Raw genomic sequence first — 27,770 nt, 5'->3', positions numbered from 1 at the left:
TTTCGCGGATGATGCTGTAGTATACAGAGAAGTTGCAGCATTAGAAAATTGTAGCGAAATGCAGGAAGATCTGCAGCGGATAGGCACTTGGTGCAGGGAATGGCAACTGACCATTAACATAGACAAATGTAATGTATTGCGAATACATAGAAAGAAGGATCCTTTATTGTATGATTATATGATAGCGGAACAAACACTGGCAGCAGTTACTTCTGTAAAATATCTGGGAGTATGCGTGCGGAACGATTTGAAGTGGAATGATCATATAAAATTAATTGTTGGTAAGGCGGGTACCAGGTTGAGATTCATTGGGAGAGTCCTTAGAAAATGTAGTCCATCAACAAAGGAGGTGGCTTACAAAACACTCGTTCGACGTATACTTGAGTATTGCTCATCAGTGTGGGATCCGTACCAGATCGGTCTGACGGAGGAGATAGAGAAGATCCAAAGAAGAGCGGCGCGTTTCGTCACAGGGTTATTTGGTAACCGTGATAGCGTTACGGAGATGTTTAATAAACTCAAGTGGCAGACTCTGCAAGAGAGGCGCTCTGCATCGCGGTGTAGCTTGCTCGCCAGGTTTCGAGAGGGTGCGTTTCTGGATGAGGTATCGAATATATTGCTTCCCCCTACTTATACCTCCCGAGGAGATCACGAATGTAAAATTAGAGAGATTAGAGCGCGCACGGAGGCTTTCAGACAGTCGTTCTTCCCGCGAACCATACGCGACTGGAACAGGAAAGGGAGGTAATGACAGTGGCACGTAAAGTGCCCTCCGCCACACACCGTTGGGTGGCTTGCGGGGTATAAATGTAGATGTAGATGTAGATGTAGATGTAGAATAATGGAAATGGTTAAATGTATCAATTTGACGAAAGGGACGCTGGTCCGGAAACGACTGAGTCCAAAGTTATAAGCGAAAATCCTTCCGATTCCTCTGACAGTGAAACTCTTCTACTGCAAAGCTCTTTACTTTCCATATTTTTGCAGGAGGTAGACCTACTATGGACCAAAAACAAGAAAAAATAGTCTAGTAAACGTGGGCTCTAAAGTGCATACTTTAAGAGCTGTGAGCACTTATTTATCTTCGGTACTGTAAAATACATCTCTTCAACTGAACAACTGGTCATAGCTCTTCAGGTGTGCATTTTAGAACTCATGTTTAATAGATTTATTTGCTTAGAATGATGCTTCTTCTCATATTTCTGAATACTGTCCATTCTACCTCAGAGACCCTGTATTACGTTTTCTCACATTTTCCACGACTGCGATGAACTCATTTTTGCGTGTATGGAATGGAAAACGAATCGTTTCTAATCTGAGCAAAACAATTTGTACGATAATTATCGAAGCAGACGAAATGGATTAAAATTTGTACTGCGGCCGCGACTCGAACCCGGGTCTTCTTGCTTACGATGCATAGATGCTAACTATTACACCACCGCAGTACGATGGTCAACATTGCTGCTCAAAGTACATAAGCTGAGTGCCCTCCCCAACACAAACTTCAATACATTTTTCCCTTACATATTGTCACTACTGCCAGGGCTCTCCGATATTGGCAAGCCCCCCAGCATTGGACGTAATGGGACGTCCTTGTACCGTTGGTGATCTTATAGATCTTATAATTTAATGTTCCCCTGAGACATTTAAGTCTCTTTTTATTATCTACGATAATGATCGAAGCAGCCGAAATTTCTGCCTAGTAGCAACAAGACCCGGGTTCGAGTCCCGGCCGCAGCACAAATTTTAATTCATTTCGTCTGCTTCGATGATTATAGTAGATAATAAAAAGAGACTTAAATGTCTCAGGGAAATATTTTTATTATAAAATCTAAAAAACAATTTGGTTTTTTCATCGCATGTAGAACACAATCAAATTTAGCGAATATGCAGTACTTTTTTACTTCTAAAAATTAGAGTTGTAGAAAATATCCTTCGATAATTTATTTCCCTCAACCCATACTTCCGTAACTGACATTATGTTTGACAGTGTGAAAAATTGTTGCTGGCTCACGTGCCACGTTTCTATTGTCCCCTGCCGCCAAAACTGAAATGCCAGTAGTACTTCATGGCGTTAAAATTTGTAATAGTGATCACAAACGAAATATACGGGAGAAACTGGCGGTCAGTAATGGAGCCGGAAGAATTTTAAAAATGCTATAGTACGGGAAATCCTAGGAAATACAGGAAAGCTGGTCATACTAGGCATACCGCCAAGGGACGTAGTTCCTCAGAAAAAGGGTTCTTAATAGTCGGACAGAGAGACGGATCGAGAACAAACCGATCCTATAAGGGTTCCGTTTTTACAGATTGGGGCACAGCACCCTAAACAAAAGATTGGGATGTTCGTACAGTACCGCCCGCGGGGTAGCCGTGCAGCTTAGGCGCTACGCTACTCTCTCTTGGTCGAAGCAAGGCCGTTGTTAGGTGTTTTGCCACCCTAAGCGAGAAGTGAAAAATGACGCGCCCTCCTCATGTCTCCGCAATATCCTTTCTTCCTGGAGTGCTACTTCTACAAGTTTCGCAGAAGGGCTTCTGAGAAGTTTGGAACGTAGGAGGCGAGGTACTGGCAAAATTGAAGCTGTGAGGACGGGTCGTGAGTCATGCTTGGGTAACTCAGATGGTGAGCACTTGCCTGCGAAAGGCAAAGGTCCTGAGTTCGAGTCTCGGTCCGGCACACAGTTTTAATCTACCAGGAAGTTTCATGTCAGCGTACACTCCGCTGCAGAGTGGAAATCTCATTCCAAAGACGTCTTCCTTGTATTTTCTGTTCAGAGTTCTACAATTTTTATTTGCCACTGTGGTGTGCAGTGGTCTAAGATGTAGGATTCTAATATTCGTCCAAGATGGGCCCGGGTTCGAATCCTGGTGAGGCATAGACGTTGTGTTTATCTTTTGGCACTGGCTCTTTCCCTTCCCTGGAGTCAATGCTCCTAAATTAGGGATGGGTGACAGCCTATAGCACGTTGAGTTACTCACGGTGGTCGTTAAACCTTAATTTAAAAATAACATATTTCCTCCGTATTCATTAGAGGCTGCTTTAGTTTTGACGAAGGTAGAGGCAATGTGTTTACTTTTGGCAAAGCAACTAAAGACTTCTTAATTAACTGTTCAAAAATTGTTTAAATGTGTGTGAAATCTTATGGGATTTAACTTCTAACGTCATCATCCCTAAGCTTACACACTACTTAACCTAAATTATCCTAAGGACAAACATACATACCCATGCCGAAGGGAGGACTCGAACCTCCGCCGGGACCAGCCGCTCAGTCCATGACTGCAGCGCCCTAGACCGTTCGGCTAAAATTAACTGTTCCATGCGCTTTTGAAAACAATTCGGTGTTTTAATTTTCTCTCCTTTTCATTTTTCCGTCACATTTGCTCAATTAGAACGAGATTTTCACTCTGCAGCGGAGTGTGCGCTGATATGAAACTTGCTGGCAAATTAAAACTGTGTGGCGCACCGAGACTCGAACTCGGGACCTTTGCCTTTCGCGGGAAAATGCTCTACCATCTGAGCTACCCAAGCACGACCCACGACCCGTCCTCACAGCTTCAATTCCGCCAATACCTCGTCTCCCACCTTCCAAACCTCGCAGAAGCTCTTCTGTGAAATTTGCAGAATTGAAGCTGTGAGGACGGGATGTAAGTCGTGCTCGGGTAGCTCAGATGGTGAACACTTGCCCGCGAAAGGCAAAGGTCCCGAGTTCGAGTCTCGGTCCGGCACACAGTTTTAAGCTGCCAGGAAGTTTCATATCAGCGCACATTCCGCTCCAGAGTGAAAATGTCATTCTGGAAACATCCTCAAGGCTGTGGCTAAGCCATGTCTCCGCAATATCCTTTCTTTCAGGAGAGCTAGTTCTGCTAGGTTCTTAGGAGAGCTTCTGTCAAATTTGGAAGGTAGGAGACGAGGTACTGGCAGAAGTAAAGCTGTGAGGACGGGGCGTGAGTCGTGCTTGGGTAGCTCAGTTGGTAGAGCAGTTGCCCGCGAAGGGCAAAGGCCCCGAGTTCGACTCCCGCTCCGGCACACAGTTTTAATCTGCCAGGTTCATTTTTGCTCAATTACTCTGCTGTTTGATTTGAAATTAGTTTTTTCCGCTCTTTGGCGCCCTTAAAAGTTGCCGCTATAGGCGGCCGCCTTGTCTTGCCGAAGGGTTAAAACTGCCCTCGGTGGAAGCTCTTACAGGTGCAGGAGGTACGCAAAAAACCTCAATATTGATGTTGTCTGAAACTGTGGGCCGTCTCGTGAAAAGCTGCTAGCCATGTACTCGGGACAGATCCCTCTACAACTTACCCAGGACTCAGCGAAACCCGTGATTAACAGATCTGACGATCCACTCGTCAGGATGAAAGGCGCACCGAACGCAGAGTCGGGCAGGAGCTGCAGGAGTGGGAGGCAGAGTTAATAGAGGTGAGCTCGGCGGGTGGAAGAGACGCCGCCTCCTCAGGATTACGCAAGGCAGGCGAGCGCCTAGAGGAGCCGTGTGTTTGGCCCAGTTCCCGATATACTCTGGGCCGCGACGCTGCTGTAGCCCGAGGGAGGACGGTGAGCAGGGAGGGGGGGGGGGAGTAGAAGTGTATGGGGGGAGGTTGGGGGGGGGGTGTCGGGGCGGCGTCGGGCCGCAGTCGCCGGCGGGGCGGCGCGCCAAACGCAACGCGTCGTGTGCGTGTGTGAGCAGTGCGTGTGGACAGCGTCGCGACGCCGGCTGGTGAGATGCCCGTGCCGGGGACTGTGATCGCGCCGAGGTTCAAGGCCACCTCGCCCGTCCCAGGTAACGCACCCCAGCAACCACTAACCGTGCCAGTAGACGGATTGTGTCTACAACTTTCCTTCTTGCAGTTTGAGGCTTTATTGTGAAAAACATACAGATAATTTACAATTCCAAGTACTGGCAATCGTTGGCTTCTACAGGGTGGCGCACGAAACGTGTTACCATTTTGTCTTTGAATATAAACTTTATTGTCAATACAGTCTAAAAGGAAAACATACTACAATGAAGAGCAGTCCATGGAGATTTGTTCTAACTCAGCACATGCTCAATATGTCCACCTTTTCGTTTCCTAACTTCCTTCAAACGAACACTGAAGTTAGTGATTACCCTACGGCGCATGTCTTCCGTAATTTCACTGCAAGCTTGAAAAATAAGTCTTCTGAGCTCCATTAAATCACGTGGAGCTTTCGGGAAAATTTTTTCCTTTAGGTACCCCCAAAGAAAAAAGTCACCTGGATTGAGATCTGGACTATTGGGGGACCAATTTTGTCCGTCATTGAAGCGACGTGGATACCTGAGCGAAATGATCCGCATATCGAAATGCTCGTTTAAAAACTCCAACACAGTGTTTGCAGTATGTGGCCTTGCTCCGTCTTGCATGAACCACGGCGTGTTGAAGGACAAGGCAGTAACAAGAAGCTGTGGAAAGAAGCTATTGCGAAGCATGCTCAAATAACGCTCGCTGTTCACAGTTTCTTCAAAGAAAAAGGTTCCAATAAGTCCGTGACTGGAAATTGCTGCCCACGCTGTAATCCTCGGAGCATAATGTTGTCGCTCATGAAGCACATGTGAATTTTCAGTGACCCAAAAGCGTACATTTTGTTTGTTAACCACACCATTTAAATGAAAATGCGCCTCGTCTGAAAACGAAACGTTGTTGAGAGTTTCTTCCCTATCCTCCGCCCACGGAGCAAACAGTAGTCTCTGCTGCTTGTGTTCTTCAGTGAGCTTCTGTGCACAGGTCATCTTGTATGGGTACATATGGAGGTCACTTTTAAGAATGCATTGAACGGAGCGTCTGGATATTCCCAGTTGCACTGCTGCCTTTCTACACGATTTCCCGGGACTTCTCTCTACAGCAACTCGTACCGCTTCAATAAGCTTAAGCCGACGTCGCTTCGCTTCCAATACTGTTGCTTCCTGTACAAATTTATCGTACAACCTGTTTATGGTCTTCTTGCAAGGGACCCATCGTGTGTTAAACTGTTGTCGAGCCGGCCGGAGTGGCTGTGCGGTTCTGGGCGCTACAGTCTGGAGCCGAGCGACCGCTACGGTCTCAGGTTCGAATCCTGCCTCGGGCATGGATGTGTGTGATGTCCTTAGGTTAGGTGGGTTTAAATAGTTCTAAGATCTAGGGGGCTGATGACCTCAGAAGTTAAGTCCCATAATGCTCAGAGCCATTTGAACCATTTTTTGAACCGTAGTAGCATTTGGTGTCTTATTCATTGTTGGTACTACATGTGACATCAGGTAACGTTCTCTAATCATTCCAAAAATCCCAAAGCCAAACCCGTCCATTGGATAGCGTGATTCGTCACTCCAATCACTTGCTTTTAGTCGCCCACTGACCAATGGTGTGGCTTGTGAGAAGCGCTCGACCGTAGCGCTCAATTCTTTTTAACTCGCTATGCAGAATCATGGTTGTGGTTGGGAAGGGAGTAAGACAGGGTTGTAGCCTCTCCCCGATGTTGTTCAATCCGTATATTGAGCAAGCAGTAAAGGAAACAAAAGAAAAATTCGGAGTAGGTATTAAAATGCATGGAGAAGAAATAAAAACTTTGAGGTTCGCCGAAGACATTGTAATTCTGCCAGAGACAGCAAAGGACTTGGAAGAGCAGTTGAATGGAATGGACAGTGTATTGAAAGGAGGATATAAGATGAACATCAACAAAAGCAAAACGAGGATAATGGAATGTAGTCGAATTAAGTCGGGTGATGCTGAGGGAATTAGATTAGGAAATGAGGCACTTAAAGTAGTAAAGGAGTTTTGCTATTTGGGGAGAAAAATAACTGATGATGGTCGAAGTACAGAGGATATAAAATGTAGGCTGGCAATGGCAAGGAAAGCGTTTCTGAAGAAGAGAAATTTGTTAACATCCAGTATTGATTTAAGTGTCAGGAAATCATTTCTGAAAGTATTCGTATGGAGTGTAGCCATGTATGGAAGTGAAACATGGACAATAAATAGTTTGGACAAGAAGAGAATAGAAGCTTTCGAAATGTGTTGCTACAGAAGAATGCTGAAGATTAGATGGGTAGATCACATAACTAATGAGGAAGTATTGAATAAGATTGGGGAGAAGAGAAGTTTGTGGCACAACTTGACCAGAAGAAGGGATCGGTTGGTAGGACATGTTCTGAGGCATCAAGGGATCACAAATTTAGTATTGGAGGGCAGCGTGGAGGGTAAAAATCGTAGAGGGAGACCAAGAGATGAATACACTAAGCAGATTCAGAAGGATGTAGGTTGCAGTAGGTACTGGGAGATGAAAAAGCTTGCACAGGATAGAGTAGCATGGAGAGCTGGATCAAACCAGTCTCAGGACTGAAGACCACAACAACAACAACAATGCAGAATCATTGCGCCGGTTGGACTGTTGGTAGCACTTAGGAACTCACCCTGGTTTCATGTGGTTTTTTACAACCAGCTTCCGTAATGAAACTTTCTGGCAGATTAAAACTATGTACCAAGCCGAGACTCGAACTCCGGACCTTTGCCTTTCGCGGGAAAGTGCTCTACTGGCGGAAGTAAAGCTGTGAGGACGTGGCGTGAGTCGTGCTTGGGTAGCTAAGATGGCAGAGAACTTGCCCGCGGAAGGCGAAGGTCCCGAGTTCGAGTCTCGGCTTGGCACACAGTTTTAACCTGCCAGGAAGTTTCATATCAGCGCACCCTCCTCTGCAGACTGAAAATCTCATTACAGCCTCCGTAATGCTGGACTGTCCCTGTCCGTCATTGCATGGGGTCAGCCTGGCCTGCGCGCGGGATTAGCCGAGCGGTCTGAGGCGCTGCAGTCATGGACTGTGTGGCTGGTCCCGGCGGAGGTTCGAGTCTTTTCTCGGGCATGGGTGTGTGTGTTTGTCCTTAGGATAATTTAGGTTAAGTAGTGTGTAAGCTTAGGCACTGATGACCTTAGCAGTTAAGTCCCGTAAGATTTCACACACATTTGAACATTTGAACATCTGCCTGTTCTTGGTTTACTTGTAGTTGTCCCTTTGCATTTTCGCTATACAGCCATAACATGAAAAGTCGAGGTGGACAGCTTTAGAAGGGTTGAAATGTCCCTGATCCGATATGACTAGTCCAACTTCGCAGTAACTGAGCCTCTCCCGGCCGACAAATTTTGCTGTTACAGCTTCTCTACTGACAATCCCCTGTCTCGTTTTATATGGGCGGTTCCGCCTCTCGTGACATCTGGTGGTCATTTCTGCATTACACAGGCGTGTCTGTATACTTCTGATTAGATAGTGTTTGAACGTTTCCTCGTAATAGATTACCATAGTCAAAGAACGTTATTAGTCCATATCGATATGTATTCCTTTTTAGATTTATGCGTACTTTTATTGTTAGCCACACATTGGGCACGCCGGCCGATGTGGCCGAGCGGTTCTAGGCACTTCAGTCCGGAACCGCGTTGCTGCTACGGTCGCAGGTTCGATCCTGCTTCGGGCATGGATGTGTGTGATGTCCCTAGTTTAGTTAGGTTTAAGTAGTTCCAAGTCTAGTGGACTGATGACCTCAGAAGTTAAGTCCCATAGTGCTTAGAGCCATTTGAACCATTGGGCGCATTTTATACATGGTGTGTAGTTGCTTTTTATAGACTGCCGCATTTATAGCATGATTTGGCTTCAGACGCTCATTTATATTAATGACACATATTAAAAATCAAAACTGGAATTGAGTGTCGACATTTGCAGTCAGGTAAAATGAAAGGAACAGACTAACCAGCTGCAGGAAAGTACGAGAAGTGTTCGGTAAGTTATGAAACAAATTTTTTTTTCCTCGGCCAATTTCGGTTGAAAAAAATGGACTTTATTTTGTGACATCGTGGAGCCTTGAAAAAGGCGTCTGAAACGGAGGCGCGTTCCAAACAGAGAGCTGTCTTTCATTTTCTTTTAGCAGAAAACCAGAGCTCGCAGATATTCGTAGACACTTGCAGAATGTCTATGGAAACCAGCCAGTAAACAAAAGCATGGTGAGTCGTTGGGCGAGGTATCTGTCATCATCACACCGAGGTCGTGCGAATCTGTTCAAGCTCTCCCGTGCCGGCCGGCCACACGTAGCTGTGACTCCTGCAATGTTGGAACGTGCGGAGACTCTCATTCGAGGTGATCGATGGATCACAATCGAACACCTCGCAACTCAACTGGACGTCTCTGGTGCGACACACTCGTCCGCCGGTAGGGGTATCCAAAGGGTGTGTGCCCGGTGAGTTTGTCGTCGCCTAACAGAAGACAGTAAAGAGCAACTGTGGGGAATTGCTTGCGCGTTATGGGGCTGCTCGTGACACTTTTCTGTGGAACATCGTCACATTGTCGCTTCGAACCAGAAACAAAATGGCAACCTGTGGAGTAGCGCCACGTCACGTCGCAGAAAAAGTTCAAAGCCATACCCTTAGCTGGCAAACTTGTGGCGACGGACTTTTGAGACTCTGAAGGGTTTTCTTCTATTTGATGCCCTCCCTGATGATGCAACAATCGACTCTGAAGTGTACTGTGCTACCTTCAGGAAACTGAAGCGACGACTTCAGCGTCTTCGTCGCCACAAAAATACAAACGAATTTCTTCATGACAACTTAAGGGCTCAAACAAGTCTGCACACCAAAGAGGAGTTCACAAAAATCATTGGAATCATCCACCCTACAGCCCGTATCTCGCACCTTCCGATATCCATGTGTTTGGTCCAATGAAGGATACATTCCGCGGGAAGCAGTACGTAGGTGATTGGGAGGCTATTGATGCAGCGAGACTTTGGCTCTGACCTCTACCAAAAGATTGGTCCCATTCGTGCATACAGGTCCACCCATTAAGGTGGAGTAATGACGCCGCATTGCACGGAGATTGTGTAACAAAATAGAATTTTGTTGCCAAAAGAGTCCGGAATAATGTAGTGTTTTGGAATCCGGAATAATAAAACCTGCCTTCAGAAAAAAAATGTGTTGCATTATTCATTGAACTCCCTCGTATTTCAAGCATACTATAACTTTTCCACGAGATTTGCATGCGCTGTGTAACATGGCTAAATCGACAGCAGATAAAGAAGTTTCTTTTATTATATATTTCAGCCTTGTTACCGGTTTCAACGTCCTAGAAAGTCATAATCAGACAATTTAAACTGGTTACGCAACAGATTTTTCAAGTGCAAGTTGTACATTTGAAAGTATAAGCTGTACTGTGACTAATTACTATGTCATATATTCAAGTAACCTGACGATGACTTACTAAGAAACGAAAATTGGTAACGTTAGCGTTTGTGTCACCTGAAGCTGAAATACATAATTCAAAAAATCATTCGTTAAGAAGGTGGTGTTTCTCTGTGTCTCGAAGCGTAATCTCTGTATGATCGCAGATAAACTTTAGAGAAATTATTCCACAGCAGTTAACATCTTTTCATCACACACTACAACTGAAAGTAAGCAAAAATATATTCATTTTATCGTTTCTGATTCCCTTGTCATTTTTATTGTTGCTGTGTGGCAAGTGGATTGTTGACAGGTGGACATTTACTTTTATACGTAAGCGGACTGCATCATCGAGTGATTTTTGTAGGGGTACTGTATTAAAACTGGTATCACAGCAGCGTGTTCGCAGTAAGATTATCTCCAGCACTACGTTGACATGAAGCTCTAAAAACTGAAACGATTTCCCAGTACCGGTTCCGATTGGTTTTGTAAACACGCCATCATCGCTTCTGGCAATGCGTTTACAGTTGCCAGATTCCCTCTTCCACAATCGACTATCGTCCCATATGAACCCCAACCGTTTTTAGAACGTGTTTAGGTACATTTTCTTTTTAAAAATTTTCAGCTAATCCAGACGGTGTGAATTTTCATGCAGTGAAGGAGAAGTACAAATATGAGGTTGAACATGAAGTTGTCTGTAGCCGGCATTTAATTGGAGAGAGGCAGCCATCGTGCTGACTAAATCAGAAACCGGAACGGCTAATTTACAGAGGCTATTTGTGTAAAACAACTGACGAACGGAAAACCAATATTTGATCGGTCTAGCAAAAGCGCTTCAGCCCTTAACATGTAAACACGACAGCGGTAAATTGTTTCCGAACTTCGGTTTTTGTGTTATGGAAGTTGTGCGTCACGTAAAGATAGCAAATGTTGCTTCACTCCAGTGACATTTACAGAATGTCGTTATGTTCTTTTGAGCAACATGAATTGTTCGTCTCAGCAATGAAATTCTTTCTTACCAACTTCTGTTTCTGTTGCGTAATGCTCTCCTCTCCCTTACTTGAAAAACAAAAACATATGCTTCCCAAGAATGTGCCTTTCTAAAAACATTCCACCCTGAATAACGGATCGTTTGGCGATATCTATAAACCCACGATCCTACAGAGTCGTAAATCTTCGAGTTCTCTGGCTCCTGCATTGTCAGTTATTGTCGTTACCTGCTGACAAAAACAGTGATGGCTGCGCATCCAATCCAGTCCCTTCCACAACTACAACACTTCTGTATGTGTCTCTGGGTTATGCCGGGGGCCCATCACGCAGACACATTACAAATTCCACACACAACAGCTCCTCCATAATCCAGTGCCGTCCCTACTCACTACAGCAGCTCCGGCGATGGCATTATTGAATCATCTTAGTATCCTCAGCAAAACTTTAGTCTGGGAATGTCCTTCCTTTCGACTGGCTGTCTCTCCATCCGGCCAACAGAATAATTTTTCCATGAACTCTCGGTGCTCTTGAGGAACACGCTCCTTGCAGACTCTTCCTTCAAATGGTATTTCAGAATATTTCTTAGTTTGCCGATATCTCTCCCAGAACATGCAATCTTCGTGTCCAGTAGTCGTAAAGTTGCACACAGCTCTGGTGGCCTGACTATTGCCAATTACGAGCTTTTTGGCTTGCCCGTGTACCTACACACTGCAATGTAGTCCACATTCCACTACAAAACTTGATCCCTAACAAACTCTCATATTAGAAAGTCGAAACGCGTGATTTTGGATAACCCCGGAGGCCAGAATCCGGGACTCCTGGCCTTCGTCTGCTAATCTGTCGTTCTGGAAATAGATGGTCCAAGACATTTCACACAATCTAGCCCCAGTGTGGTGGATCTCCATCTTGTAAATTAACTGGCGGCCTGCTACTTTTGGCTAAACATAAACATATGTTTTTGAGGGTAAATGGTCGAATTGACAATTTTTCTGGAAAAAATATAACCTTAATAGTCGATTAATCATCATACGATAGCGCAGATTTACTTTTGGGTACCTACCACGGTGACGCTATGGTAGGAGACGGGAGTCGGATTCGAGGGGACAACGGATGTAGTCTCGTCCCACCCAACGAATCAGATATAGGTATACCATGATTCTCTTAAATCGCTTAGGGCAAATGAAAGGATGGCTACTTACAAAAGGACACCGCTGGTTTCCTTAGCGTCCCTCCCCAGTCCAAACTTGTGCTGCATCTTGTCCTCATTTCAATCGTTCATCTCGTCTTCACTTACACAACTACACTACTGGTCATTAAAATTGCTACATCACGAAGATGACGTGCTACAGACGAAAAATTGAACCGACAGGAAGAATGTGATGAGATATGCGAATGATTAGCTTTTCAGAGCATTCACACAAGGATGGCGCCAGTGGCGACACCTATAAAGTGCTGACATGAGGAAAGTTTCCAACCGATTTCTCATACACAAACAGCAGTTGGCAGGCGTTCCATAGTGAAACGTTGTTGTGATGCTTCATGTTAGGAGGAGAAATACGTAACATCACGTTTCCGACTTTGATAAAGGTCGGATTGTAGTCTATCCCAATTGCGATTTATCGTATCGCGACATTGCTGCTGGCGTTGGATGAGTTCCAATGACTGTTACCAGAATATCGAATAGGTGGGTTCAGGAGGGTAATACGGAACGCCGTGCTGGATACCGACGGCCTCGTATCACTAGCAGTCGAGATGACAGGCATCTTATCCGCATGGCTGTAACGCATCGTGCAGCCACGTCTCGATCCTTGAGTCAACAGATGGGGAAGTTTGCAAGACAACCATCTGTACGAACAGTTCGAGGACGTTTGCCGCAGCATGGACTATCAGCTAGGAGACCATGGTTGCGGTTACCCTTGACGCTGCATCACAGACAGTAGCGCCTGCGATGGTGTACTCAACGACGAACCTGGGTGCACGAATGACAAAACGTCATTTTTTCGGATGAATCAAGGTTCTGTTTACAGCATCATGATGGTCGCATCCGTGTTTAGCGACATCGCGGTGGACGCACATTGGAAGCGTGTATTCGTCATCGCCATACTGGCGTATCACCCGGCGCGATGGTTTGGGGTGCCATCGGTTACACGTCTCGGTCACCTCTTGCTCGCATTGACGGCACTTTGAACAGTGGACGTTACATTTCAGATGTGTTAGGTCCTGTAGGGGCCTTTCTGGATACAGAAAATGTTCGACTGCTGCCCTGGCGAGCACATTCTCCAGATCTCTCACCAATGGAAAACGTCTGGTCAATAATGGCCGAGCAACTGGCTCGTCACAATACGCCAGGCACTACTCATGATGAACTGTGGTGTCGTGTTGAAGCTGCATGGGCAGCTGTACCTCTACACGCCATCCAAGCTCTGTTTGACTCAATGCCCAGGCGTATCAATGCCGTCATTACGGCGGCCAGATGTGGTTGTTCTGGGTAGTGATTTCTCAGGATCTATGCACCTAAATTGCATGAAAATGTAATCACATGTCAGTTCTAGTATAATATATTTGTCCAATGAATAACCGTTTATCATCTGCATTTCTTCTTGGTGTAGCAATTTTAATGGCCAGTAGTGTATGTTACACTGCCAGACGCAAAAAGTGAAGCACCCGGAATGGGACGAGGAAACATAAAGGAAATTCACTGGGTGAGAAGGTGTGATTCCAGTGATTACAAAATAGGGTCAAATTTACAAAGAACTTGGCAGTGAGAATCTAAATATCAGTGTGAGGTTGCACCCCTCTCTGACCTGGATGCGTGCTCGGATTCCGATGGTATGGGTGTCATAAAGCCGTGGCATCTTCTCCTCCGGTAAGCTGGCCCGCAAGTGTTGCAGCTGGTCCTTGATCTCCCCGATACTGGCGCTGGTTTGGAGTTGACCTGTGAGTCGATCACGCACATATTGTGTCCGAGACAGACATCGGCATTTTGCTGGCCACGGAAGTACCTCAGTATCCCGCATACAGTTCATGGAGATACGTTTGAAAAAATGGCACCACAATAATGCCACCCGAGAGGTAACACACAGGTGCAGAATGTTCGTGACGTACCGTTGTGCCGTCAGAATTCGACATCTACATCTACATGGATGCTCTGCAAATCACATTTAAGTGCCTGGCAGAGGGTTCATCGAACCACCTTCACAATTCTCTATTATTCCAATCATGTATAGCGCGTGAGAAGAATGAACGCCTATATCCTTCCCTACGAGCTCTTATTTCCCGTATTTTATCGTGGTGATCTTTTCTGCCTGTGTAGATCGGTGTCAACAAAATATTTTCTCATTCGGAGGAGAAAGTTGGTGATTGGAATTTCGTGAGAAGATTCCCTCGCAAAGAAAAACGCCTTTCTTTTAATGATGTCGAGCCCAAATCCTGTATCATTTCTGTAACACTCAGTCCTATATTTCGCGATAATACAAAACGCACTGCCCTTCTTTGAACTTTTTCGATGTATTACTTCAGTCGTATCTGGTAAGGATCCCACACCGCGCGGCAGTATTCTTAAAGAGGACGGACAAGCGTAGTGTAGGCAGTCTCCTTAGTAGGTCTGTTACATTTTCTAAGTGTCCTGCCAATAAAACACAGTCTTTGGTTAGCCTTCCCCAAAAAGTTTTCTGTGTTCCTTCCAATTTAAGTTGTTCGTAATTTTAATTCCTAGGTACTTAGTTGAATTTACGGCTTTTAGATTAGACTGATTTGTCGTGTAGCCGATGTTTAACGAATTCCATTTAGCACTCACGTGTATGACCTCACACTTTTCCTTATTTAGGGTCAACTGCCAATTTTCGCACCATTCAGATATCTTTTGTAAATAGTTTTGCAATTTGGTTTGATCTTCATATGACTTTATTAGTCGATAAACGACAGCTTCATTTGCAGACAACCTAAGACGGCTGGTCAGATTGTCTCCCAAATCGTTTATATAGATAAGGAACAGCAAAGGACCTATAACACTACCTTGGGGAATGCCAGAAATCACTTCTGTTTTACTCGATGACTTTCCCTCAGTTACTATGAACTGTGACCTCTCTGACAGGAAATCACAAATCCAGTCACATAACTGAGATGATATTCCATAAGCACGCAATTTCACTACAGGCCGCTTGTGTGGTACATGTCAAAAGCCTTTCGGAAATCCTGAAATACGGAACAGATCTAAAATCCCTTGCACTCAGCACTTCATGTGAATAATGAGCTTGTTGTGTTTCACAGGAACGATGTTTTCTAAACCCATGTTGTCTGTGTGTCAGTCATTACCAGCCGTGACCAGAAGCCATACCGGATGCTCCCCTCCCCCTCCTCGTTCCCCCCTCTCCCCCTCCCCCCCGCCCCACTCATGATGACAGCCGTTAGTGATGTGGTGCTAACGGCAGCCTCCGAATGGGACAGCAACTCTCTCGGTAATTTTTTCGGTTTTCAAACCAACATCTCGTCGTGCATAAAGTCCTAGAACTTTCTAACTTTCGACATCTGTCTGAGTCATCATCTTCATCCCCATCATCATCATCATCATCATCATCACAAGTCGTTGTCTCATTGCAGAACGTCGTGACCCCAGCATGCTGATGAGGTGTATCGGAGATCTTCTTGATTCATTCAATCCACCTGCTCGCTGCTCTTTCCCTCCCTTTTCCCTTCCATGATTATTTCCTCTAGATTTTCTCCATCTCTTCTCACAATATGGCCAAGTAACTGCTGCAGAATATTGTGGTTGACACGAGAAGAAAAAGCGCTTGGAGATTCTGAATTGCTCAGTAATGGACAGATTTGTTCTTGTTTCGGTCCATTTTACGTGCAGCATCCTGCGTCAGCACCGAAGATGAAATGCTTCAGTGCGATGCTTGTCTCTGGCCTTAAGGCTCAACCGTAAAAGACGAAGGAAAACGCAACTGTTTCGACAAACCGGACTTTTGTGCCGTTCTTTATCACTGTAATCTGCCAAATACTGGTGTCCTTCTTCATAGCCATTGGCCGTAGCGTGATCCGTTTTCTTGTCCATTCTTCACAGCTTCCAGTGCCGCAGAGGCTTGACCCAAGATAGGAGCAAGGATGAACGACTTCCAGTTCTTTAATCGACTTGTGAGTTGGGCCTGCGCTCCTCGTTCAGTCATCATGAGTTTGGGCTTGCTGAGATAGGTATCTAATCCATATCATAGACTAATGTCCTTTACTTTTGTTAATTCAGCAAATTCATCTTCGTTGTTCGCTAAAAGCACGGGCAAATCAGTGGTTGTTAACAGTTGTGCCACCAACTGGCATGCCTTTAGTGCAACCACCAAGAGCATTCCTAATGACATGTTCTGCATAGATGCTGCATAGTTGGGAGGGTAGGTCACAATCCTGTCCGACATCTTTTTACACACTGAAGAAAACAGATGCGTAAACACTCGTCCTCTCAGCGGCGAGGTGATTATTATACAGACTTCTGATCAGTGCTGTCAAGTGTGGTGGGACACCGAACTCTGCAAGCGCTTGCCACATTTCCCATACAAGACAATAGAAGGTCTCCCCGTGGTCAAGGAAGCAGATGAAAAGAGGAACACAGAACTCTCGCGATTCCTCGAATATTTGTCGTATTTGAGTGTTTACACAAGAGTTCCGTTTCCTTCGACCTCTGTGGATGTGTGAGGCTTAGTGTACGGCTTCAAACGGCCTTTAAAGAAGTAGAGCAAAATTTTGCTTCCATCAGGAATAAAACTAATAACTATCGCGGTTGGCATAGTGTTCCACTTGTATAGCGGAGGCAGCATGGTCTGAAATCTTCCAGGCTTCCGGAGGATGATCGAAGTGAGGTATGCACGGTGAAGCAAAATGTGGCAGCTAGGGTCCTTGCAGGACCGAGTGACGTCTGTTGACGTCTAACATACGTCTTTGTTTTTGATCGGGAAGTTCGAGACGCTGCAGCCTCGGAATACAGCATCGACAATTGTGATCATTAATTTTGTCCTCAATTCGTGGTCTCAGCCGGCACGGTAGCTCAGCGTGTTCGGTCAGAGGGTTAGCTGCCCTCTGTAATAAAAAAAAAACAGAGTGAATGGATCAATAACGAACTTCAAAGGGCGTCAGGTGACGTCCGCCATGAACAATGGAAACGAACTATAACGAACAAAATGAGATTTTTAAAAAAAAAAAGAAAAAGAAAAAGAAAAAAAGAAAGGTAGCATTCTCGCTTCGTGTGTACGGGGTCCCGGGTTCGATTCCCGGCGGGGCTTGTCATCATCGACATCAATTTTAATCTTGATAACAATGACAAAGACAGCTGTTGGTAGCTAACGAACTTATTCGAACCAACGCGGTCTGAAAACCGAGTATTTTTATTCAGTCTTCTTCATTTTTTTCTTCTGCGCTTCAAGGTGTACGCAATACTCGTGTACCCACTTTACGTTATAAACTCTGTCACCTGCATATCTTCTTCATTAGGCCTTGTACATGTTTACAACGGCTGGAATTCTGTCTTCATCCATCCTCTTGAGATATCCTCTCCATTCTTCCCTGTATTCTTCAGTCATCTCGCTTAAATCATAAATTCGCAGTTCTGCCCAGGTATCATCGTTTTCATATGCTCTGTCCATGGTAAACTTTGACAGTTCTCATTTCTGCTTACTTTATGGCATTTTCATCTCTCTTTCTCTCAATCCACGGTTCGCTGCCATAAAGTAGAACAAGCACTGGCATTGTTTTATAAAGTTTCAACTTTCTGGCTTCGCTAACTTTATTTTTTAAACTTTTGTAGATAGTTCCACATATACGTTGAAATTTGTTGGTTCTTGTTTCTGTGTCTTTATCACAACCCCACTTAAATCACTGCCTAAATAAGTGAAAGTGGAGACTTGCTCAAGTACTTTTTTTCGATAACAGTAGATCGAACTGGGCCATAACTTTTGTTTTAGTAGCCGATATTTTTAGATTATAATGCTTTCCTCCCACCTCATATAACTTATTCACTGACGTAAGCGTAAGTATTTTGTAATACAGTTACACCGTCTGCATACGGCACAGCATTTAGATGGTAGTTACTGTTCAGCTGTCTAGCTTCATGAACTTTCTTCTCCCGGTGTCTTATGACGTCTTCAATATAGACGACAGAGTCGATGACGTGCTAATCCCTGTCTGTAACCTCTGTTTATTATTATCTTCCCTGTTTTTGAAGTGCCTGTATCTATGATTATTATGGTGTCTTCGTTTGTGCTTCTGATTTTCTGGGTAAGATGCATGGGGTATTCTCACTTGTCCATTATTGTCCATACTCTATTTCTGATGAGGCAACGGCCTTGCCGCCGTGGTTACACCGGTTCCCGTGAGATCACCGGGCGTGGTCGGCACTTGGGTGGGTGACCATCCATCCCGCCATGTGCTGTTGCCATTTTTCGGGGTGCACTCAGCCTCGTGATGCCAATTGAGGAGCTACTCGACCGAATAGTAGCGGCTTCGGACAAGAATACCATCATAACGACCGGGAGAGCGGTGTGCTGACCCCACGCCCCTCCTATCCGCTTCCTCCACTGAGGATGACACGGCGGTTGGATGGTCCCGGTAGGCCACTCGTGGCCTGAAGACGGAGTGCTATTTCTGATGACCGATTCAATTGCTGTTTCGAAGTCAATGAAACCAACACGTGTTACTAAACTGACTTCGCGTAGTTTTTCTACAATTCTCTTGATGCTAAAAGTATTATCGTTACACGAGTGTCCTTTCATAAACCTACTTTGTTCTTCTCCCAAGAATTCAATAATAAGTTTCCTGAAATTACCTACGGCCGTCAACCGACGATATTTTTCAATGCGAGCAACATCGTCAGTGAACAATCTTATTGTGCTGTTCATCCTATCTGATAAATCCTTTACTTATATTGAGAACATTGGATGCCATTTTACGCTTCCTTGAGGTTCAGGGTGACAGTTATTAACCTATATGAAAAAAAAACGTAAATTAGTTATTAACTATGGCGTGCCCATATTTTGTTCAACATGTAAGCGTCACAACAGATGTTCAGAATAGGTTATGGCACGTTCGATATGCCTGCTATCATTGGTGATGATGTGGCAAGACGAATAGCGAAATTCTGCATGACCCGCTGGAGGATCGGAACATCGATGCTGTCAATGACTCCTAAATGACTGTTTTCGGCTCAGCAATGGTTTCGGGGTTATTGCTGTATACCTTGCCTTTAATATAGCTCCACAAAAAGTAGTCGCATTTGTTCAGATCCGGAGAATATGGCGCACAATCGAGGCCTATGCCAGTGGTCTCTGGGTACCCCAGAGCCAGATTGTGGTCCCCAAAGTGCTTCTCTAGGACATCAAACATTCTTCTGCTTCGATGGGTTCGAGTTCCGTCTTGCATGAACCACATCTTGTCGAAATCAGGGTCACTTTGGATAATGGGAATGAAATCATCTTCCAAAACCTTCACGTACCGTTCGGTAGTCAGCATGCCATCCAGGATTATTCCGTGACTGGATATTGCACTCCACACAGTCACCCGTTGAGAGTGAAGAGACTTCTCAATCGCGAAATGCGGTTTCTCAGTCCCCCAAATACGTCAATTTTGCTTATAGACGAGCCCATAAAAATGGAAATGGGCTTCGACGATAAACAAAACAATACAGCGCATACTAATTCCCATAATGCCCCTAGTGAACCGTGCAGTCTGAACATCCGAACACAAACCTGTCAGAAGTTATGACGATTTTATTACATATAGTTCAATGGTTGTCAACGTGTACATCCAATGTTACTTTCGTTTGTGGGGAACATTCGCCTGCCAATACAACGTGCGAACTGGATTCTATCAGTAACATTATTTCCTCACGTCACATATTTGCTATGATACTCCGTATGATCTTAGATTGTTTTCTAGTTGATGGTGCAGTATAACGACGAACAATTTTCACGTTGTAGAATGACAGTATCTACTGCATCTGTTGTTTGCAAGATGTTCAGTATACACAGGGTGTTAACAAAAAGTGTCCAGTGTTTTGAGAGGTAGGTTTTGGTCTACACTGCCTTCTCTCAGAAGATGGAAAGCTCACAGTAGAAGAGACCCGTTTCATAGTATCGAAGATTAACAAGTGCCCATTGCTCTTAAGGTAAACATTTTAGAGCCCATGTTTACAGGACTTTCTTTCTTGTTTTGGTGAGTACTACCACCTCTCAAAATGCTGGACACTTTTTTAACACCCTGTGTAAGTAAGCTGTGTCACACCAGTAGTACTTTCGGGAATCCGTGATGGTGGTCGAACGGATACAGACCCGTATTTTTATTTGGGTTTAGACATCGCGGTCACGTCTCTACGCAAAGTGTCTGGAAGAGACTGAGCGGGTCACGCAGTGTGGCTCTAATAATAAGCGTTTTATGCGGCAAGCAGCGAAGCCCCGTCGGACAGGCGGCGGTGACCGAGTATTCTGGGGAGGCCGCTATTCTTACCTGAAGGCTGTCCACGAGAGTAACGCCTCTGGCCTCAGCCGGCCATGTTTCACAAAACACTCGCGCAGTGTACACCAGCGGCCGCCTACACGCCGGCCATCACGTAGCCGCAGCCTCTGGTTGGCCGCTCTGCTACCTGCTGGGCAGATTAATGGCCGCTTGCTGACGATGAGGCAGCCTTCACTCGCCAATACTGCAAAGCCGTAGCCCGCCAGAGATCGGCAGCTCGGGGCTCCTCGATGGACGTCTGTAAACAAACCGTACCAAAATATCACTTCACCCAATTCGCTATTTTTGTATTATTATTTTATTATTTCGTTTGGCTACTACGTAGCCTGTGCCTGTCCTAAGTCAGCGATCCCCAACCTTTCTCAGACCATTATCGCTGAATACAATCAGATATTATCTAATATTGCTGTCGATGATCGTGTCCGGACGCACCGTAATCAAGGCGAACGGGTGCTCCAAACATGCACCACACCTCTGACGCATGCTGGTGGAAGTAGTATTACGCTACTGGGATCTTTGATTGTGGTTTTGGTTTTTGTGGAACCTGTGTTAGTGATAGGAGGTACCATGACAGCTGCGCACTGCGGGCTTTCAAATAATAATAATGGAATGAAATGAGGTGGCCCTCAACTACGTACCCACCGACTCAGAGTTCCAATATTAAAAGTTTTGGCTGCTTTCGTTGTCTAGGGGCTGGGACACGTAGTTGCCGCATTACAGGCCAAATACTGCTGAGTCTACAGTATACAATATGAGTACTCACATGAATCGAATGGTCGAAGGTTCTTATCACTCGATAATTGCGAATTAATATACAAATTTATAAATGAAAGATTGCCATTAAATAAAAAACTACAGGATCTATCTTAACGACTTTAACGTAGAGTACAATAGCAGAAGTACTTTTGAGAATGCCGCATATTTCTGCGTAACACTTATTGGTGTCGATGGTCCAGCAATGAAACAAAATATAAGTTGATTAACAGGGAAACAATAGATTCCTACTGCACGTAATTAGTTATGAACAACAACATAGCTCGTGAGATATTCACTTCTAAACGCACACTGCGTCTTCACTGCAGAAGCTACGGAAATCATACATGAGCACACGTCGGCACTCCGAAGTATTTCTGTCTCTCGCGACCACGCGCAAACCGCCCCACACTCTCCAAGTCCCTCTCGCGACCGTGCGTCCGCCGCTCCGTCGCGTCCAGCACTTCCGTGTTCTGTCCCGTACTGTCCAGAGCTGTCGTACTTCCAAAACTGCCTCGTGTCCTCCCTCGAAACGATGCTCCTCCCCCACTTCCATACAGTCTCACCATTAACGAGCGCTGTGATTAGCTAGAGCACTTCTTCCATGTCTCCAAGCTAACGTACACTCACAAACATATTTAAGCGCATACGAAATACTGGATTTACGTTTAAATACTTGAAATTAAATAAATATTCCTACGGTTGGACCATACTCATGCTCTAACACACATTATTAGATACACAAATTTAATAAACATATGTTGTTGTTGTGGTCTTCAGTCCTGAGACTGGTTTGATGCAGCTCTCCATGCTACTCTATCCTGTGCAAGCTTCTTCATCTCCCAGTACCTACTGCAACCTACATCCTTCTGAACCTTCTTAGTGTATTCATCTCTTGGTCTGCCTCTAGGATTTTTACCCTCCACACTGCCCTCCAATGCTAAATTTGTGATCCCATGATGCCTCAGGACATGTCCTACCAACCGGTCCCTTCTTCTAGTCAAGTTGTGCCACAAACTCCTCTTCTCCCCAATTCTATTCAATACCTCCTCATTAGTTATGTGATCTACCCATCTAATCTTAAGCATTCTTCTGTAGCACCACATTTCGAAAGCTATTCTCTTCTTGTCCAAACTATTGATCGTCCATGTTTCATTTCCACTCCATACAAATACTTTCCCTGCCGCCGTTGGATAAGCAGCTGTAGCAGCAAGTCGTATACTCCTAGCTTACTCATTTGTTACATAGTTTAATTCTTAATTTCTTTGCGTGTTTTTGGTACTTGCATTGTTTAATTCATAAATTTCGGGCGTATTATAGTATTTGAGAGTTGTAGCATCGCGTTTTAGTACCTGAATAGTGTAAATTCGCGTAGTCGTCTGTCTTCTGTTTTTGTTTTGAACGGCCAGTGTCGGTTGGTCACAGTCAGTGTGCTCCCTGCCGCCGTTGGATAAGCAGCTGCAGTAGCAAGTCGTATACTCCTAGCTCACTCATTTGTTACATAGTTTAATTCTTAATTTCTTTGCGTGTTTTTGGTACTTGCATTGTTTAATTCATAAATTTCGGGCGTATTATAGTATTTGAGAGTTGTAGCATCGCGTTTTAGTACCTGAATAGTGTAAAATCGGGTAGTCTCCTTCCGCCGCCGAGCAGTGTGTCAGCAGTGCGCAAGTAGCAGCATTACTGCATTTACTAGGCAATCTTGTATTTTAATAACAGTTTAAATTTTGTGTCGATTTGTTTGCGCTCTCTGTAGATTAGTTCAGACGTTCTTTGCACAATAGTTTTTAGCATGGATAGGGACTGCAACTGCTGTCTTCGGATGCAGGCTGAGTTGGCATCCCTTCGCGCCCAGCTTCAGGCAGTGTTGGCTTCGGTCACACAGCTTGAGGCTGTTGCCAATGGGCATCACTGTGGGGGTCCGGATGGGGGTTTGTCGGGAACGGCCAGCTCGTACCACGCATCCCCCGATCGGACTAAGACTGTGGTTGCCCGGGATACTGCCCGCATTGAGGCTGATCCCTCACCTGTGGTAGAGTGGGAGATCGTCTCAAGGTGTGGCAGGGGGCGAAAGACATTCCGGAGGGCTGAACGGAAGGCCTCTCCAGTTTGTCTGACGAACCGGTTTCAGGCTCTGTCTCAGGCTGATACTGATCTTCGGCCGGACGTGGCTGCTTGTCCTGTTCCAGAGGTTGCTCCTCAGTCTGCAAGATCCGGGCGGTCGCAGAGGGTGGGCTTACTGGTAGTTGGGAGCTCCAACGCCAGGCGCGTAATGGGGCCCCTTAGGGATATGGCAGCAAGAGAGGGGAAGAAAACCAATGTGCACTCCGTGTGCACACCGGGGGGAGTCATTCCAGATGTGGAAAGGGTCCTTCCGGATGCCATGAAGGGTACAGGGTGCACTCATCTGCAGGTGGTCGCTCATGTCGGCACCAATGGTGTGTGTCGCTATGGATCGGAGGAAATCCTCTCTGGCTTCCGGCGACTATCTGATTTAGTGAAGACTGCCAGCCTCGCTAGCGGGATGAAAGCAGAGCTCACCATCTGCAGCATCGTTGACAGGACTGACTGCGGACCTTTGGTACAGAGCCGAGTGGAGGGCCTGAATCAGAGGCTGAGACGGTTCTGCGACCGTGTGGGCTGCAGATTCCTCGACTTGCGCCATAGGGTGGTGGGGTTTCGGGTTCCGCTGGATAGGTCAGGAGTCCACTACACGCAACAAGCGGCTACACGGGTAGCAGGGGTTGTGTGGCGTGGGCTGGGCGGTTTTTTAGGTTAGATGGCCTTGGGCAAGTACAGAAATGGCAACAGCCTCAACGGGTGTGGGGCAAAGTCAGGACATGCGGGGACCAAGCAGCAATCGGTATTGTAATTGTAAACTGTCGAAGCTGCGTTGGTAAAGTACCGGAACTTCAAGCGCTGACAGAAAGCACCGAAGCTGAAATCGTTATAGGTACAGAAAGCTGGCTGAAGCCAGAAATAAATTCTGCCGAAATTTTTACAAAGGCACAGAAGGTGTTTAGAAAGGATAGATTGCATGCAACCGGTGATGGAGTGTTCGTCGTTGTTAGTAGTAGTTTATCCTGTAGTGAAGTAGAAGTGGATAGTTCCTGTGAATTATTATGGGTGGAGGTTACACTCAACAACCGAGCTAGGTTAATAATTGGCTCTTTTACCGACCTCCCGACTCAGAAGCATTAGTGGCAGAACAACTGAGAGAAAATTTGGAATACATTTCACATAAATTTTCTCAGCATGTTATAGTCTTAGGTGGAGATTTCAATTTACCAGATATAGACTGGGACACTCAGATGTTTAGGACGGGTGGTAGGGACAGAGCATCGAGTGACATTATACTGAGTGCACTATCCGAAAATTACCTCGAGCAATTAAACAGAGAACCGACTCGTGGAGATAACATCTTGGACCTACTGATAACAAACAGACCCGAACTTTTCGACTCTGTATGTGCAGAACAGGGAATCAGTGATCATAAGGCTGTTGCAGCATCCCTGAATATGGAAGTTAATAGGAATATAAAAAAAGGGAGGAAGGTTTATCTGTTTAGCAAGAGTAATAGAAGGCAGATTTCAGACTACCTAACAGATCAAAATGAAAATTTCTGTTCCGACACTGGCAATGTTGAGTGTTTATGGAAAAAGTTCAAGGCAATCGTAAAATGCGTTTTAGACAGGTACGTGCCGAGTAAAACTGTGAGGGACGGGAAAAACCCACCGTGGTATAACAACAAAGTTAGGAAACTACTGCGAAAGCAAAGAGAGCTTCACTCCAAGTTTAAACGCAGCCAAAACCTCTCAGACCAACAGAAGCTAAACGATGTCAGAGTTAGCGTAAGGAGAGCTATGCGTGAAGCGTTCAGTGAATTCGAAAGTAAAATTCTATGTACCGACTTGACAGAAAATCCTCGGAAGTTCTGGTCTTACGTTAAATCAGTAAGTGGCTCGAAATAGCATATCCAGACACTCTGGGATGATGATGGCATTGAAACAGAGGATGACACGCGTAAGCTGAAATACTAAACACCTTTTTCCAAAGTTGTTTCACAGAGGAAGACCGCACTGCAGTTCCTTCTCTAAATCCTCGCACAAACGAAAAAATGGCTGACATCGAAATAAGTGTCCAAGGAATAGAAAAGCAACTGGAATCACTCAACAGAGGAAAGTCCACTGGACCTGACGGGATACCACTTCGATTCTACACAGAGTACGCGAAAGAACTTGCCCCCCTTCTAACAGCCGTGTACCGCAAGTCTCTAGAGGAACGGAAGGTTCCAAATGGTTGGAAAAGAGCACAGGTAGTCCCAGTCTTCAAGAAGGGTCGTCGAGCAGATGCGCAAAACTATAGACCTATATCTCTGACGTCGATCTGTTGTAGAATTTTAGAACATGTTTTTTGCTCGAGTATCATGTCGTTTTTGGAAACCCAGAGTCTACTATGTAGGAATCAACATGGATTCCGGAAACAGCGATCGTGTGAGACCCAACTCGCTTTATTTGTTCATGAGACCCAGAAAATATTAGATACAGGCTCCCAGGTAGATGCTATTTTTCTTGACTTCCGGAAGGCGTTCGATACAGTTCCGCACTGTCGCCTGATAAACAAAGTAAGAGCCTACGGAATATCAGACCAGCTGTGTGGCTGGATTGAAGAGTTTTTAGCAAACAGAACACAGCATGTTGTTATCAATGGAGAGACGTCTACAGACGTTAAAGTAACCTCTGGCGTGCCACAGGGGAGTGTTATGGGACCATTGCTTTTCACAATATATGTAAATGACCTAGTAGATAGTGTTGGAAGTTCCATGCGGCTTTTCGCGGATGATGCTGTAGTATACAGAGAAGTTGCAGCATTAGAAAATTGTAGCGAAATGCAGGAAGATCTGCAGCGGATAGGCACTTGGTGCAGGAAGTGGCAGCTGACCCTTAACATGGACAAATGTAATGTATTGCGAATACATAGAAAGAAGGATCCTTTATTGTATGATTATATGATAGCGGAACAAACACTGGTAGCAGTTACTTCTGTAAAATATCTGGGAGTATGCGTGCGGAACGATTTGAAGTGGAATGATCATATAAAATTAATTGTTGGTAAGACGGGTACCAGGTTGAGATTCATTGAGAGAGTCCATCAACAAAGGAGGTGGCTTATAAAAAACGTGTTTGACCTATTTTGGGTATTGCTCATCAGTGTGGGATCCGTACCAGGTCGGGTTGACGGAGGAGATGGAGAAGATCCAAAGAAGAGCGGCGCGTCTCGTCACAAGGTTATTTGGTAACCGTGATAGCGTTACGGAGATGTTTAGCAAACTCAAGTGGCAGACTCTGCAAGAGAGGCGCTCTGCATCGCGGTGTAGCTTGCTGTTCAGGTTTCGAGAGGGTGCGTTTCTGGATGAGGTATCGAATATATTGCTTCCCCCTACTTATACCTCCCGAGGAGATCACGAATGTAAAATTAGAGAGATTAGAGCGCGCACGGAGGCTTTCAGACAGTCGTTCTTCCCGCGAACCATACGCGACTGGAACAGGAAAGGGAGGTAATGACAGTGGCACGAAAGTGCCCTCCGCCACACACCGTTGGGTGGCTTGCGGAGTATAAATGTAGATGTAGACTTCCTGACACTTAAATCTATACTCGATGTTAACAAATTTCTCTTCTTCAGAAACGCTTTCCTTGCATATATCAAAGAAATAGAAATAGAACAAAAGGTAGGCCAGTAGTCTCTGTGCTTTCTAAAACACAGTAAATATTTAACCAATTTCTTCATGAATAGTATACATCGGATATAAACAAAGACGCAGATGAATAAATATATTTATAAGTATGCTGCTACCGTTTTTCCGTGTAACTGTGGACTACTTAAGGACTGACGCGATCGATAGTAATCGACCACTTTGACCTCCAATAACTCATGTACTATTCAAGTTACGTGCCTGTAATTCATACCAGTTTAGGTTTACACTAATAGCTTTCCAAATACATGTCGATCTACGAAATCTGATGAAGCGTTTATATTTTGGAAATTCGTTGCTGGCTGTTACTTGTATAATTTACCGTCGCATACTTATAACTTAACTTTAATCTAATAAAGATAATTAAAATCCGATTATACCATTAGAATGGTCGTGCAAATAATGGTAATGTACATGTTTCTTTTTGAGGTATCATGATTCATCTGGCTACTATTAATTGCTATACGAACTGTGAAATGTCTACCATTAAGGGTTCACAAAGTCCGCCATCTTTGGCCCTCCCGGCACACAGCGTCACCAATGAATTTCCAGCCACGTGTTCGATGGACCACGTGCTCCGGCCATTGTGAGGCACCACGCGGATGCTAACG

The 27,770-nt window shown here is 45.1% G+C and overlaps 1 protein-coding gene across 8 annotated transcripts in view; it reads left to right on the top strand.

Annotated features, from left to right (window-relative positions):
• The window catches only part of LOC124618523 (sorbin and SH3 domain-containing protein 1), a 935,475-nt gene that overhangs the window by 450,842 nt on the left and 456,863 nt on the right, over window positions 1-27,770 (top strand). The window contains exon 1 of one of the 8 annotated variants that reach the window (XM_047145362.1): window positions 4,638-4,772. The exons of the other annotated variants lie outside the window; for them this stretch is intronic. Within the exon in view, the coding sequence (XP_047001318.1) occupies window positions 4,715-4,772 (58 nt within the window). The 5' untranslated portion in view covers window positions 4,638-4,714. Of the gene's footprint in view, window positions 1-4,637; window positions 4,773-27,770 lie in introns of those variants that run through there. 8 annotated transcript variants of the gene reach the window in all.

This window comes from Schistocerca americana, chromosome 1 (assembly GCF_021461395.2).
Source record: "Schistocerca americana isolate TAMUIC-IGC-003095 chromosome 1, iqSchAmer2.1, whole genome shotgun sequence".
Lineage (NCBI taxonomy): Eukaryota > Metazoa > Arthropoda > Insecta > Orthoptera > Acrididae > Schistocerca > Schistocerca americana.
This window is presented reverse-complemented; position numbering and strand designations above follow the sequence as displayed.